General features: G+C 46.9%; 2 protein-coding genes across 3 annotated transcripts in view; both read left to right on the top strand.

The window, feature by feature from the left end:
• LOC100593778 (alpha-enolase) overlaps positions 1 to 13,608 on the top strand; it is a 92,824-nt gene that overhangs the window by 1,529 nt on the left and 77,687 nt on the right. Inside the window, 1 exon segment of the mRNA XM_030812641.1 lies at positions 13,224 to 13,282. The gene's annotated coding sequence lies outside the window, so the exon portion shown is untranslated.
• The window catches only part of EDARADD (EDAR associated death domain), a 91,874-nt gene that overhangs the window by 1,609 nt on the left and 76,657 nt on the right, over positions 1 to 13,608 (top strand). For both annotated transcript variants that reach the window (XM_003267300.2, XM_003267299.4), the window contains exon 2: positions 13,224 to 13,282. In XM_003267300.2, the coding sequence (XP_003267348.1) occupies positions 13,224 to 13,282 (59 nt within the window). The remainder of the gene's footprint in view (positions 1 to 13,223; positions 13,283 to 13,608) is intronic.

Raw genomic sequence — 13,608 nt, 5'->3', positions numbered from 1 at the left:
TCGGGGTGCCAGGTTGAGACACGTCCTGCAAACCTCTGGCAGAAATGGGCGCAAGGGGGTGGATTTCGTTTTCCCCTCCCGGGCTTTTTCTTTCTCCCCGCTCACATGCCTTCTCATTGCTCCTCTTCCTCTCTCCCATTGCACTTTGATGAAATGGTTTTGTTTGTCTAAACATTGGCCCTCGGAGCTATTTCATCAAATAGTATCCGCAGAATCGAGAGGCGGATCCCACCTGTGGGATCCCATCTGTGATTAGAATGGCCTCTAGTTCCGTCTTTATTTTAAAATATTGTGTGTTGGTACCCGAGGTCGGAGTGGAGATTTTTCTCTATTCTCTCACGTGAATCTAAAATCCGTCCCAGACCTCGCTTTCCTGGAGTTCTGTCTCTCCGCTCTCCTGTAACCTAGACGGTGACCTCCGTGGGTGTTTCTCGAACACACGAATGAATGATCTATCCCTCAGAGTACACTGGGGCTTTGCTTCGTTTTGTTGAGGTTGGAAACACTGAAGAGAGTTACGTAGAACCTGATATAACCGTTTAGATCAACGCGTTTCCTATTTCATTTGTTGAGCTTGGGCAGGGGCCGAGTTTGAATGTTCCATCCTTAAATTGTGGCTTCAGCAGTTAGAAGGAGACAACGTGTCTGCAGGTGGTCAGAAGACTACACCAACAACTAAGTTGGCATTGTGATGGCTGGGTTTGGGGGCGTTTCTTGGAAACTTCAAAGAAAGATCTACCTTTTTTTTTAAGTGGGGATTGGTAAACATTTTATCAACTGGATTCGGAAAATAAACATATTGTCTAGATATTCTTCCCCATCCCTATTGTTTGAAAAAACAGAAGGGAAACAAAGGGAGAAACCCTCCTACTGCCCCATCCCACTCCACTCCTACCCTAGCATCCACCTCCTTTTCTGAGAACCGAATTGACGAGCTGCCAAGGGGTGTTTTAGGCTGGATTTTACTAACAGTGGTCTCAGATCTCATTAAACGATGATTGCAGGAGTAGGGGTGGGGGGGGGATTCAAAAAGATCTTGGGAGAGATAACACTGCATGGAGATAAAATGTAAAATCTACTTAGGCCCTCCAAAATCGACAGTACCAGGCAAGATGGGGGCTGGGAAACAGCTCAGCAGTGACCACAGTGTATAAAAAGCTTAGTGGCTGGGTGCAATGGCTCAGGCCTGTAATGCCAGCACTTTGGGAGGCTGAGGCAAGAGGATTGCTTCAGGCCAGGAGTTTGAGATCAGCCTCGGCAACATAGTGAGACCCTGACTCTACAAAAAATAGAAAAATTAGCCAAATGTGGCAGTGCATACCTATAGTCCCAGCTACTCGGGAGGCTGAGGCAGGAGGATTGCTTGAGTCCAGGAGGTCGAGGCTGCAGTAAGCCACTGCACTCCAGCCTGGGCGACAGAGCAAAAACCTTTATCTCTAAATAAATAAATAAATAAATAAATAAATAAATAGCTACAGGTTCCAGATTTCCCAAGATGGTATTCTTAGTCTGCCCAGCCCAGCCAAAATGGATGTGCACAACACGGAACAAATGGGCAACGTGGAACAAAGGGATTTCGAAATCCCAGAACATGTGGAGGAGTGAGAGGACAGAGGATACGATGATAAGAGGGCATCAGGTGGAAAGAATCTGTCTCTTTGACTTCAAGAGGTAGAACCCAAACTTGTCGGTGAAAACTTTAGAGAGAGATGGATTTGGGCTTCCCACAAAGAGAAAGGAGGCCTCCTAAGGGTGAGAGCTCCCCACCAGTTGGCAGAGGATGCTGAAGAACATACTCGACCATCTGAAAGATGATCCAAATGTCCATTCCCGTTCTGGGACTCTATTCTGTCTGTAAAATGAGCGCTCCTCCATTTAAACACAGGCGCACACACACACCCCAATTTCCCCTTCCTAACATATTGTTTTGTTTCTGCAACCCACAGGAGACACCCCCTTACTCCTATTTCTGTAATGAAACCATAGATCGTGCCCATATCTTGAGCTCGCTTTACCCCAGACCAGGTGACCATACTCTCGCCTGATTTCCCACACTCTTCTCCTGCCTGGAGTTTTCACACCATTCCAACTTAGGTTTTCACACCCACTCTTGCCTTCTGGTAACCTATTCTGCAAAAGGTTGCCAGGGTCATCTTTTATTTTATTTTTATTATTATTATTTTTCAAGATGGAGTCTCACTCTGTCACTCAGGCTGGAGTGCAGTGGCGTGATCCCCACTCACTGCAACCTCCACCTCCCGAGTTCAAGAGATTCTCCTGTCTCAGCCTCCCAAGTAACTGGTATTACAGGTGCACACTACCACGCCTGGCTAATTTTTTGTACTTTTAGGCTGGTCTCACACTTCTGACCTCAAGTGATCCACCCACCTCGGCCTCCCAGAGTGCTGGGATTACTGGTGTGAAGCCCTGTGCCCAGCCAGTCCTCTTTTAAAAACAACCCACCTCGGCCTCCCAGAGTGCTGGGATTACTGGTGTGAAGCCCTGTGCCCAGCCAGTCCTCTTTTAAAAACAAATCAGATTCTGCCATTTGTCTGTGCTGGCTTTGAATCCGGTGCTGGCTTTCCAACATTTTCTGACAGATCCTCAGTCCTTGAGGCTTACACACTCTGTACAATCAATCCCTACCTATTCCATCACCTGCCCCACCTGACGCCTAGCTTGACCCCTGCTCTCTGCACGCAGCCGTGCTGCCTCCTTCCATTTCCTTGAAGCCTCTTGCACCCTTGTGCCTCCTGGCCTTTGCAAATTTTGTTCCTGCAGCCTGGAAGGCCCCCTGCATTCCAGCCCTCACCCCATCCTCCACCCACCCGTTTCCTTCTACTTAACCTCCAGATTTCATCTCATAGGTCACCCGGATCCAGCCCGATGTTATACACGCTCAGCAAACCCTGTACCTTTCCTTTCTGGCACCTGTCACAATTTCTAGCTGTGATTATTTGGCCACTGTGGCTATTTCCAGTAGGCAATAAACTCATGGGCAGAGGCCATGTCTGTGTGATAGCTCTCGCTAGTACTCAGCATAGTACTCCACACATAGTAAGCCCTGGGCAAATACCACCTCAGTGAATGAAGGAAGGTCATAAAATTTAACCACAGGCCCTTTAAAGAGTTGGGGGAACAAAAAGCTCTTCCCATATTGGCATTTTAGGAACTTACTCATCGAGTTAGCCGTATTAACTAAGTTTTCTTTGTAAAGTTAAAGTAAGATGTTTGTATATCCACGTGCATGTAACAAAAGTAGGTATATGATTATAGTATATTGTGAGTTAATTTTTTTATTATTTATTTGTTTATTTTTTTGAGATAGAGTCTCACTCTGTTGCCCAGGCTGGAGTGCAATGGTGCGATCTTGGCTCACTGCAACCTCCACCTCCCAGGTTCAAGCGATTCTCCTGCCTTAGCCTCCCAAGTAGCTCGGATTACAGGGGTGCGCCACCACACCTGGCTAATTTTTGTATTTCTTTTTTAGTAGAGACGGGGGTTCACCATGTTGGCCAGGCTGGTCTGGAACCCCTGACCTCAAGTGATCTGCCTGCCTCAGCTTCCCAAAGTGCTGGGATTACAGGCGTGAGCCACCACGCCCTGGCCATGAGTTAATTTTAAGTGACTTTTACATTGAGAAAATTCACAAGACTGTCACAGTCACGTGGAAGGAAAACAATGATGGTGGTTGCAGTGTAGCTATCACCCTGTGTCTCTCCCACTAAGAAACAGTCTCACACTGGATGAGCCAGATTTGTCTGTCAAATGTGTGTAAAATCTGGTTGTTCATGATTGTTCATACAGATAGATTTTAAAGACAGAAACAAACAACCCGGCTTTGAAGGTCTGGGTCAAAGGTGGCACAATTCCTTGCTTCATTACAGTAAGGCAAGTGCCGATGGCCACAGAGCACTGCAAAAGAGCACATTCTCCCTTTGTTCTGAGACTCCACACCGCAGGGCTGTTTCCTGGGGGAAACCTGGCCCTGAGCCACCAACTCAGGACAGCCCCAGTGGTGGCACCTCACCTCCCACTGCCCCTTCTGTGGGCTTCAATGGGTCCAAGGTGGCAACCTACCCTCCCGTGGCACTGGGGGCAGTACCCAGGACTAAAGGATAAACCACTTCCTGGAGCACTCATATGTGCAAAGCTGGACCAGCCAATTCTTTCTGCAGATACACCAAAGAGAGGGATGGCAATCTGTGGTTTTCCCTTTTCCGCTCCTTCTGCCCTCTCTCTTTCTCCTCCGTGTGGGTTTTCCCAATGCTCACTTCATTTCTCTTCCTTTCTTACAATGCCTCTGCTTTCTGAGTTTCCTTCTCTCTACCCGAGCATTTTCCCTGAGCTCCATCTCTTTGTTTGCTGTCTTCCCTCCTCCTCCCCTGCCCTCTTCAGTTTGATCCCCTGTCAGTAGCCTGGCTGACACACTTAATGCTCGGCTGCCCTCCAGAGAAGTTGCTGTAGGGATGTACTTCCATGATCCTTGCCCCTTTCCCAGCTTGTTCAGCCCCTGCTGTGGGTCTGAGGTTGACAGAGTAGCTGAGGTCAGGTTGGGGTGCTGAAAAGACAGAGGAAGCTTGATGAAACAGTGTCAGCACCACCATGCAGCAGCACCCCTGCAGCTCCGAGAGCTTCTGAGATCCTGAATATGGCTCAGGACTCCAGAAAAACTTCCTTTTGTTTTTTTGTCTCACTCTGCACTTGGGCTGGGGTGCAGTGACGTGATCTTGGCTCATTGCAGCTTCCATCTCCTGGGCTCAAGCAATCCTCCCACTTCAGCCTCCTGAGTAGCTGGGGCCACAGGCTCGTACCACCACATCCAGCTATTTTTTTTTTTTTTTTTGTATTTTTAGTAGAGATGGGGTCTCGCCATGTTGCCCAAGCAATCTCCTGAGCTCAAGCAATCTGCCCACCTCGGCCTCCCAAAGTGCTGGGATTACAGGAGTGAGCCACCACACCCCACCTCCAAGCCTTTTTTATATCCAATAATGACAATAGCAGTCAAAAGAAAAGTTATGGGCTGGGCGCAGTGGCTCACGCCTATAATCTCAGTACTTTAGGAGGCCAACGGAGGTGGATCACCTGAGGTCAGGAGTTCAAGAACCAGGCTGGCCAACATGGCAAAACCCCATGTCTAATAAAAATACAAAAATTAGCCGGGAGTGGTGGTGGGCACCTGTGATCTCAGCTATATGGGAGGCTGAGGTGGGAGAATCACTTGAACCCAGGAGGCAGAGGTTGCAGTGAGCTGAGATTGCGCCGCTGCACTCCAGCCTGGGCGACAGGGCAAGACTGTCTCAAAAAAAAAAAAAAAAAAAGCTATGGTACAAAACAACACACAAATAACAAATGAGAAAGAAATTAATCCTGCAATCACACATTCAAAGAATTGCCTGTAATTCTTCACTAGAAAGCACAGTGACTGCACTTTTCTGGCTCAGGATGCTTGGAAAGGCCAGGAAGTCCTGACATACTTCCTTGTTTTCTCTGAAAGGACATCTTTAGAGATGTTTGAACTTCCTTTGAGAAGTTCAAATGCTTCTCTAGGAAGCATTCACCACTATCTGATGTCAGAATGCGGCAGTGCAGTCCTCGGCCACCCCACCAGTGTCTGTTTCGGGTTATGTGCTGAGGATTCTTTCTGGAGAGGCTGTTGCATACAGTACGTGGTTCCCAGCATTCCTGAAGAGGCTCTGATTTGGTAGATGATGGGATTTCAGTCTTTGAGTTGGAGATGATTAGATGAGATTTAGGATTTAGAGTGGATGCTGGAATGATTAACGCTTTTGGGGATGTCTGGAGGAGGCAAATAGATTCTGCATGTGGAAAGGATGGGCAGGGGGCAGAGTGTGAACTGTTATGGGTTGAATTGTGTCCCTCTAAAAAGATATGTTGAAGTCAGAATTCCTAGTACCTCAGAATGTAACTTTCTTCAGAAACAGAGTCTTTCCAGAGGTAACCAAGTCAAAATGAAATCATCAGAGTGGGCTCTAAACCAATATGATTGGTGCCCATATAAAAAGGGGAAATGGGACACACAGACGCTCACCTTCTCAAGAGAGTCTGTCGGGTGGTCAGTGAATGAACCACTTCTATTTTATTTTGAGACCAAGTTTCGCTCTTGTTGCCCAGGCTGGAGTGCAATGGTGCGGTCTCGGCTCACTGCAACCTCCACATCCTGGGTTCAAGCGATTCTCCTGCCTCAGCTTCCCGAGTAGCTGAGATTACAGGCATCCATCACCATGCCCAGTTAATTTTTGTATTTTTAATAGAGACGGGGTTTTCCCATATTGGTCAGGCTGGTCTCGAACTCCTGACCTCAGGTGATCTGCCTGCTTCGGCCTCCCAAAATACTGGGATTACAGGTGTGAGCCACCATGCCCAGCCCACTTCTATTTTAAATTTTATTTTATTGGCCAGGCGTGGTGGCTCACACCTGTAATCCCAGCACTTTGGGAAGCCAAGGTGGGTTCAGGAGTTTGAAACCAGCCTGGGTAACATAGTGAGACCCCATTCTCTATAAAAATAAAAATAAATCAGCCATATGTAACAGCACATGTCTGTAGTCCTAGCTACTCAGGAGGAGGTGGGAGGATTGCTTGAGCCCAGGAGGTGGAGGCCGCAGTGAGCTGTGATTAAGCCACTGCACTCCAGCCTGGGTGAGATAGTGAAACCCTGTCTCAAAATTTTTATTTTATTTTTTATTACTTTAAATAAGTAGAGATGAGGTCTCACTATGTTGCCCAGGCTGTTCTCAAACATCCTGAACTCAAGCAATCCTCCCACCTTGGCTTCCCAAAGTGCTGGGACTACAGATGTCAGCCACCCCACCTGGCCATGAGGCACTTCTAGAACCTGATTTTACTGGAAAACAGGCAGATTAGGAAGCCAGAAAGTCCCAGATACAAGTTCTGGCTTTTCCACTTACCATTTACCCTGTGATCTTGGGTACTCAATGTGTGAAAAAGGGGATGCCTAATGCCTTCCTCGGGGTTACTGTAAGGCTTAGCTGAGACTGTGTGTAAGCCATGCCATGGAGAACAGACAGTAAGGAAGCTTTTAAACTTTTCAAACTTGTCTTTTCTTTTCTTTTTTTTTTTGAGACAGTCTTGCTCTGTTGCCCTGGCTGGAGTGCAGTGTTGAGATCTTGGCTCACCGAAATCTCCGCCTCCTGGGTTCAAGCGATTCTCCTGCCTCAGCGTCCCCAGTAGCTGGGATTACAGGCATGTGCCACCACGCCTGGCTAATTTTTGTGTTTTCGGTAGAGATGGGGTTTCACCATGTTGGCCGGGCTGGTCTCGAACTCCTGACTTCAAGTGATCCACCCGCCTTGGTCTCCCAAAGTACTGGGATTACAGGCGTGAGCCACCTTTTTGAACTTTTCAAAGTGAGAGCTTTGAAAGCTTTTTTTCTTTTCTTTTTTTCTTTTTGTGAGACAGAGTCTCGCTCTGTCACCCAGGCTGGAGTGCAGTGGCGTGATCTCGGCTCACTGCAACCTCCGCCTCCCGGGCTCACGCCATTCTCCTGCCTCAGCCTCCTGAGTAGCTGGGATTACAGGTGCCCACCACCACACCCGGCTAATTTTTTGTATTTTTAGTAGAGACAGGGTTTCACCATGTTAGCCAGGATGGTCTCGATTTCCTGACCTCGTCATCCGCCTGCCTCGACCTCCCAAAGTGCTGGGATTACAGGTGTGAGCCTGCGCGCCCAGTCTAGAGCTTTGAAAGTTTAATTGTGAACTTTCAGCTTGGAGGTGCTCTTTGACCCATATGGATACTACTACCCACTACTCATGGACTTTTAAATCAGGAAGGGGATGCAGAGGTGCTCTGTTCACCTCCTGAGATTTAAGTTAGGGATTTAGGACCCACAGAAAGAAAACGAGGGTGCAGCCCGTCCCGCCTGCTCTTACCCGCAGCCTCTGTGAGCCAGGCCTTATGCATCAGTTCACCAGGTTTCTCTCATGCCTTTTGAGGAACTTTCCAGAATATGCTTGAGGGAGTTAAACCTCATTCTCGCTGCCGGCAGAGATATCCCCATCAGTCAGTTACCAGCTAATCTGAGGTGATCTGAGCTTTGTGCAGAGTCACCGACCTGGGGGAGCCAAGGCAGCTTTGGCAGAAAAGCACAGCCTGGCATAAGACGGCAGCCACGAGCAGAGGACAGATCCCGCACTGGCCCTGGCGAAACCACTGGTCTTGTCTCCGCTGGGCTCACATGGCCCCGCTTCTCCTCTGTTCCTCTGTGCCATGTCCAATCAGATATCAGAGCCTTGCCTGAAGGCTCACCCTGCTGTTAGGCGGGGGCTGGGAAAAACAAACATTTTAAAGCTTCTAGATAAACGATTTGATTTTACACTTAATAGTATTGTAAACATACAACTCCAAGGCCCTAAGAAAGACCTTAGGGCAACTTTCCACTTCTGGATCAGTCTCAAATAACCAGGATCTGCTTTCCTCCGAATAACTTCCCTGGTACACACTCACATCTGGACCTGTGAGAACAAAAGGAGTCTGCCATGATCTAAAACAAAGGCTGGGGAGAAGGTGCAGTATCAGATACAGTGCATGGGCGCCACCGTGGGCCTGGGTCAATGAGCGTATTTGGCAGTAACACGTATGTAAGAACTTAATCCACAGCTTAATATAAGGCAAAGGCTGATAAAGCCAGAACCACAAGAAGGAAAATCATAAAAGACCTGACTAGCTTGGGCAATATAGCGAGACCCTGTCTCTACAAAAAAACAAAAACAAAATCCCCCATACATTAGATGGACATGGTGATGCATGCCTGTGGTCCCAGCTACTTGGGAGGCTGAGGTGGGAGGATGGCTTGTACTTGGGAGGTTGAGGCTGCAGTAAGCGGTGATCACATTGCTGCACTCCAATCTGGGTGACACTGCGAGACGCCGTCTCAAAAAAAAAATGTCTAGTGCCGTGGCTTACATCTGTAATCCCAGCACTTTGGGAGGCTGAGGTGGGTGGATCATCTGAAGTCAGGAGTTTGAGACCAGCCTGGTCCAACATGGGGAAACTCCATCTCTACTAAAAATGCAAAAACGAATCGGGCGTAGTGGCTGGCACCTGTAATCCCAGCTACTCAGGAGGCTGAGGCAGGAGAATCGCTTGAACTCAGGAGGCGGAGGTTGCAGTGAGCCGAGATCATGCCACTGCACTCCAGCCTGGGCGACAGAGTGAGACCCCATCTCAAAAAAAAAAAATTAGCTAATTAATTTTTAAAAAAAAGACCTGAAAATGCCTCTAATACCTGTTCTAAAAGTAGTGCCTTTCCTAGTTCCCCTCTCACTTCATTGTTGTGCTTCAGATAACAAAAAAACTTAAATTCTCTGTGTCTTTCTCTTCTTAAGTTCCATTTATTCTGAGATGTCAGACCGAAGCAAGAGACTTTGTACCTATAAGCCTGTGTTGTCTTCTGTCTCTATCTTGTTGGCCTCATAACCCTCCAACACAGGCCCCGGGATCTCACAGAACTCGGTCAGAGTCTGAGGGGTGTTGAAATTCACCCACCCAGGTGGTTCCCAAATCCAGAATAATGGTAGTAAGCTGAGTGTGGGATCCGGAAACCCGGGACTCCTCATGGTGCAGAGGAAGAGCCCGGGGCTTAGAAAGCTTATGTGACTTCTCCAAGGTCACACCTCTAGGCTTGTCCAAGGCCACAGCACTAGACTCGTTCAAGGCCAGACTGCTAGATCTTCGTGATGTGCCAGTGAGGACCGGTCCTTCCTTGCTTTTAACTGTCCTGTGTGTGTCCTCAATGATGCTTTTTTTGTGGCTCTGCCTTTCCCAGCGATCTACTGCATTTTCCTCTTCTTTTATCTTTCTTTCTTTCTTTCTTTCCTTTCTTTCTTTCTTTCCTTCCTTCCTTTCTTCCTTCCTTCCTTCCTTCCTTCCTTTCTTTTTTTCTTTCTTTCTTTTTTTCTGCTCATTCTAATTTTCCTGTAGGAAACAGTATTAACTTGTCCAGGACACAGCGGGCATTGTTTGCAGAGGATGGTGTCAGGGGCATTTAAAAGCCCCCAGCCTCACCCCACCCCTGACTCAGCACTCCAAACCCATTTACCTGAAATTTCACCGTGTTGATGCCTATTAACAAGCCACACTCCTGGCAGGATGGCATTTTTAAACCATATCCTTCAGGTACACTTTAGTGAAGATGAAATATGTGAGACTAGGCTGTGATAGGAGGAGGGAGAAGGGACTTCGGGCTGTTTTGTGGTGGCTTCTACCACCCCCTCCCGAGCTAGGAACCAGCGTGTGAGAAGGATGGGAAGGAAAAACTGGAAAACCGAATGCACGTGTATCTGGTTATAAGGACTCATCTGAAGCATCATCATATGTCACTTAACAACAGGGATACACTGTGAGACATGCACCACTAGATGGTTTCATAGTTGTGTGAGCGTCACAGAGTTCACTTACACAAACCTAGATGGTGTAACCTACAACACTCCTGGGCTGTATGGTACAGCCCATTGCTCTGGGGCTACACACCTGCACAGCATGGGACCACCCTGAATACAGCAGGCAGTTGTAACACAGTGCTGTTTGTGTGTCTAAACATATCTCAACATGGAAAAGGTGTGGTGACAAGATGGTGGTCTAATCTTTATGGGACCACCATCATATACATGGTCTGTCCTGTGACTGTACATTAATGTGTCATGTTCTCTCTCTTCTCCACGGCTGTGCTATTCCCTCTGCCTAGAATGCTTTTCCCTCACCACCACGTCAACTCATCCTTCCAGACTCAGCCCTCAGGCCCTCTGCAGGCTCTTCTCCCGCCCCTCCTCTTTCTGGGAGCTCCCCAGGCTGCGAGTGCTGGTTCTGGGTGTCCCCTGGTTGTCCTGCACTGCCACTGCCTTAGCACTAAGGGCTTTGTATCATTACTTGTTGCTTGGGCAGTAAGAGTTCTGTCATCTCAGGGAGGCGTTAGCAACACGATTTGTTTTTAATTTTCTTTCTATCCATTTAAATCCAAATCTGAGTGTATTGCACTGGACTGGCAGGAAATTCCACTTCAGTCAGAACTGGGGCTCTGTCCATTAGGGCCACACAGGAATCTGAGGAGTTCATGTGGTGCTCGGGAAAACTAGAAAAGGACCTCAAATTTGTAGTGCATCAGGGAGGCATTGCTGTCTTATGGTCCTGGCCTGAGAAGTCCCTTGAGACCCAGCAGCCTTCTGTTTCTGTGCTGGACACAGGGCACAGGTCTCTTTGCTGGGGCTGGGCCACGGTCCCCGGGGGTTAGGCTGCTCTGTGCTGTCTCTGATGCAGTCTTGCCACCTTCGTGCTCTGCAGATGTCTGTGCCCTGCTCCATGGGAGGCACTGGCAAAGGCTCTCTCCATTCATCTCTACTTCTCTTCAGTGACTGGAGGCTGTCATAAAACAAAGAGATGTTGCCTTCTTGAAGCTTCTTTGGGCATTATCAACACCTGCAGGGCAAAGAAATTGTGGAAAGTTCAGATGCATTCTCAGCTGGGAAACACCTAGGAAGAACACACACAAATTATTATCTTGCCAAATTGTCCTGCTGTGCTTATTTGGATCCCCAAAGGCATTCCCAGGACCTAATTCCTACTCTGCAATATGTACTTAGTGAGGATTTGGTCTCTTGGACCCACGACTGCCACTTAGGGTACTGCAGGTTGTGCACTGCACAAATCTAGAGGATCCCACGCAAAAAGATTTGATTATTTATTGAGATAGCTCTCTGGCAGATGTCTTACAAAGCATTTTGGAGACGGGAAACTTTTCTAATTTGTACTAATTAGGTCCTGACTGAGGTCTGTGCCTTTTTCCGTATTTCCCCATTAAATTCCTTAAATGCATCAAGTGATAAAGTATCAGAAACAAAATACTGAGAAATCAAGATTATTTTTGATAAAAAAAAACTATAAGTTTTTTTGCTTTATTAGTCCACATAAACAACATTCAGAAGATTAAGAAAAATGAGTTGCAGCAGAATAGGAAATGAGGAAAGAAGTAGATTCAGAACGGAATCATTCCTGCCGAAGGTAGTGTCAAATTCAGTAGGCAAGAGAGTCATTAATATGATGCCTGCATAGTTTGTGGTTGTTTGTAACTCTGGATATTTGAAGATATTTATAGGTAACCTGTTCCAAAATATGGTAGGGTTTTTTATATAGTTACTTTTTATATTTTTAATTAATTTATTTATTATTTTGAGATGGAGTTTTGCTCTGTCGCCCAGGCTGGAGTGCGGTGGTGTGATCTCAGCTCACTGCAACCTCCACCTCCCAGGTTCAGGCGATTCTCCTGCCTCAGCCTCCCGAGTAGCTGGGACTACAGGTGTGCACCACTATGCCAGGCTAATTTTTGTATTTTTAGTAGACATGGGGTTTCCCTATATTGGACCAGGCTGATCTTGAACTCCTGACCTCAGGTGATCCGCCCAGCTTGGCCTCCCAAAGTGCTGGGATTACAGGCGTGAGCCACTGCATCTGGCCTATAGTTTCTTTTTATTAATCTCTTTCTTGATGCATTCTGAATCTGTTCCTCTTTATTTTGTCTCAACTAATAATTGGAAGTAAGGCTTTCAGGCCGGGCACAGTGTCTCATGCCTGTAGTCCCAGTGCTTTGGGAGGCTGAGGTGGGAGGATCGCTTGAGGCTGGGAGCTTGAGGTTGTAGTGAGCTATGATTGTGCCCCTGAGTGTACTCCAGCCTGAGCTACAGAGCAAACGCTGTTTCTTTTTCCTTTCTTTCCTTTTTTTTTTTTTTGAGACGGAGTCTCACTCTGTCTCCCAGGCTGGAGTGCAGTGGCACTGTGTCAGCTCACTGCAACCTCTGACTCCTGGGTTCAAGTGATTCTCCTGCCTCAGCCTCCCGGGTAGCTTGGATTACAGGCACCCACCACCAAACCCGGCTAATTTTTATATTTATTTTATTTTATTTTTTAGTAGAGACAGGGTTTTACCATGTTGGCCAGGCTGGTCTCGAACTCCTGACCTCAAGTGATCCACCAGCCTTGGCCTTCCAAAGTGCTGGGATTACAGGCATGAGCCACCGCACCCGGCTGATCCTATTTCTTAAAAAAAAAAAAAAAAAAAGAAGAAGTAAGGTTTTCTTCAGCCTGAGTAAAATTACTTGCCCCTGTATAGAGACAGTTATCAAAGGACTCATTTGTTGTTTTAAATTAAAGCAAACCCGTTCTATTTGTTTGTTTTTGTTCTTTTTACAGATCATATGGCAAAGGAACCAGTGGAAGACACAGACCCTAGCACTTTATCCTTTAACATGGTAGGTGACAAATTTTTACACTAGTGGTGATAATTATTGTTTTGCTTTTTTTCCTTTGTTATTTCTTTATGTTTTTATTACTCAGTATTTACATGTGCATCAGAAACCCCAAAGTAAGATTTTTCTAAGATAAACTGCTTTATCTTGGTATTCTATGTGATAACAATAAACTTTGGGTTTCTCCAGGCTAAAAATGGCGTTAGATTCTGTTCTTCTTTTGCACGTGTTGGAGGTGATATTACATTATGTGAGGGCTTTGTCTACTTCCCTGTTTTTTTTATTTCATTTTTTATTTTTATTTTTTTTAGACGGAGTCTTGCTCTGTC

This window comes from Nomascus leucogenys, chromosome 5, assembly GCF_006542625.1.
Source record: "Nomascus leucogenys isolate Asia chromosome 5, Asia_NLE_v1, whole genome shotgun sequence".
NCBI lineage: Eukaryota > Metazoa > Chordata > Mammalia > Primates > Hylobatidae > Nomascus > Nomascus leucogenys.
This window is presented reverse-complemented; position numbering and strand designations above follow the sequence as displayed.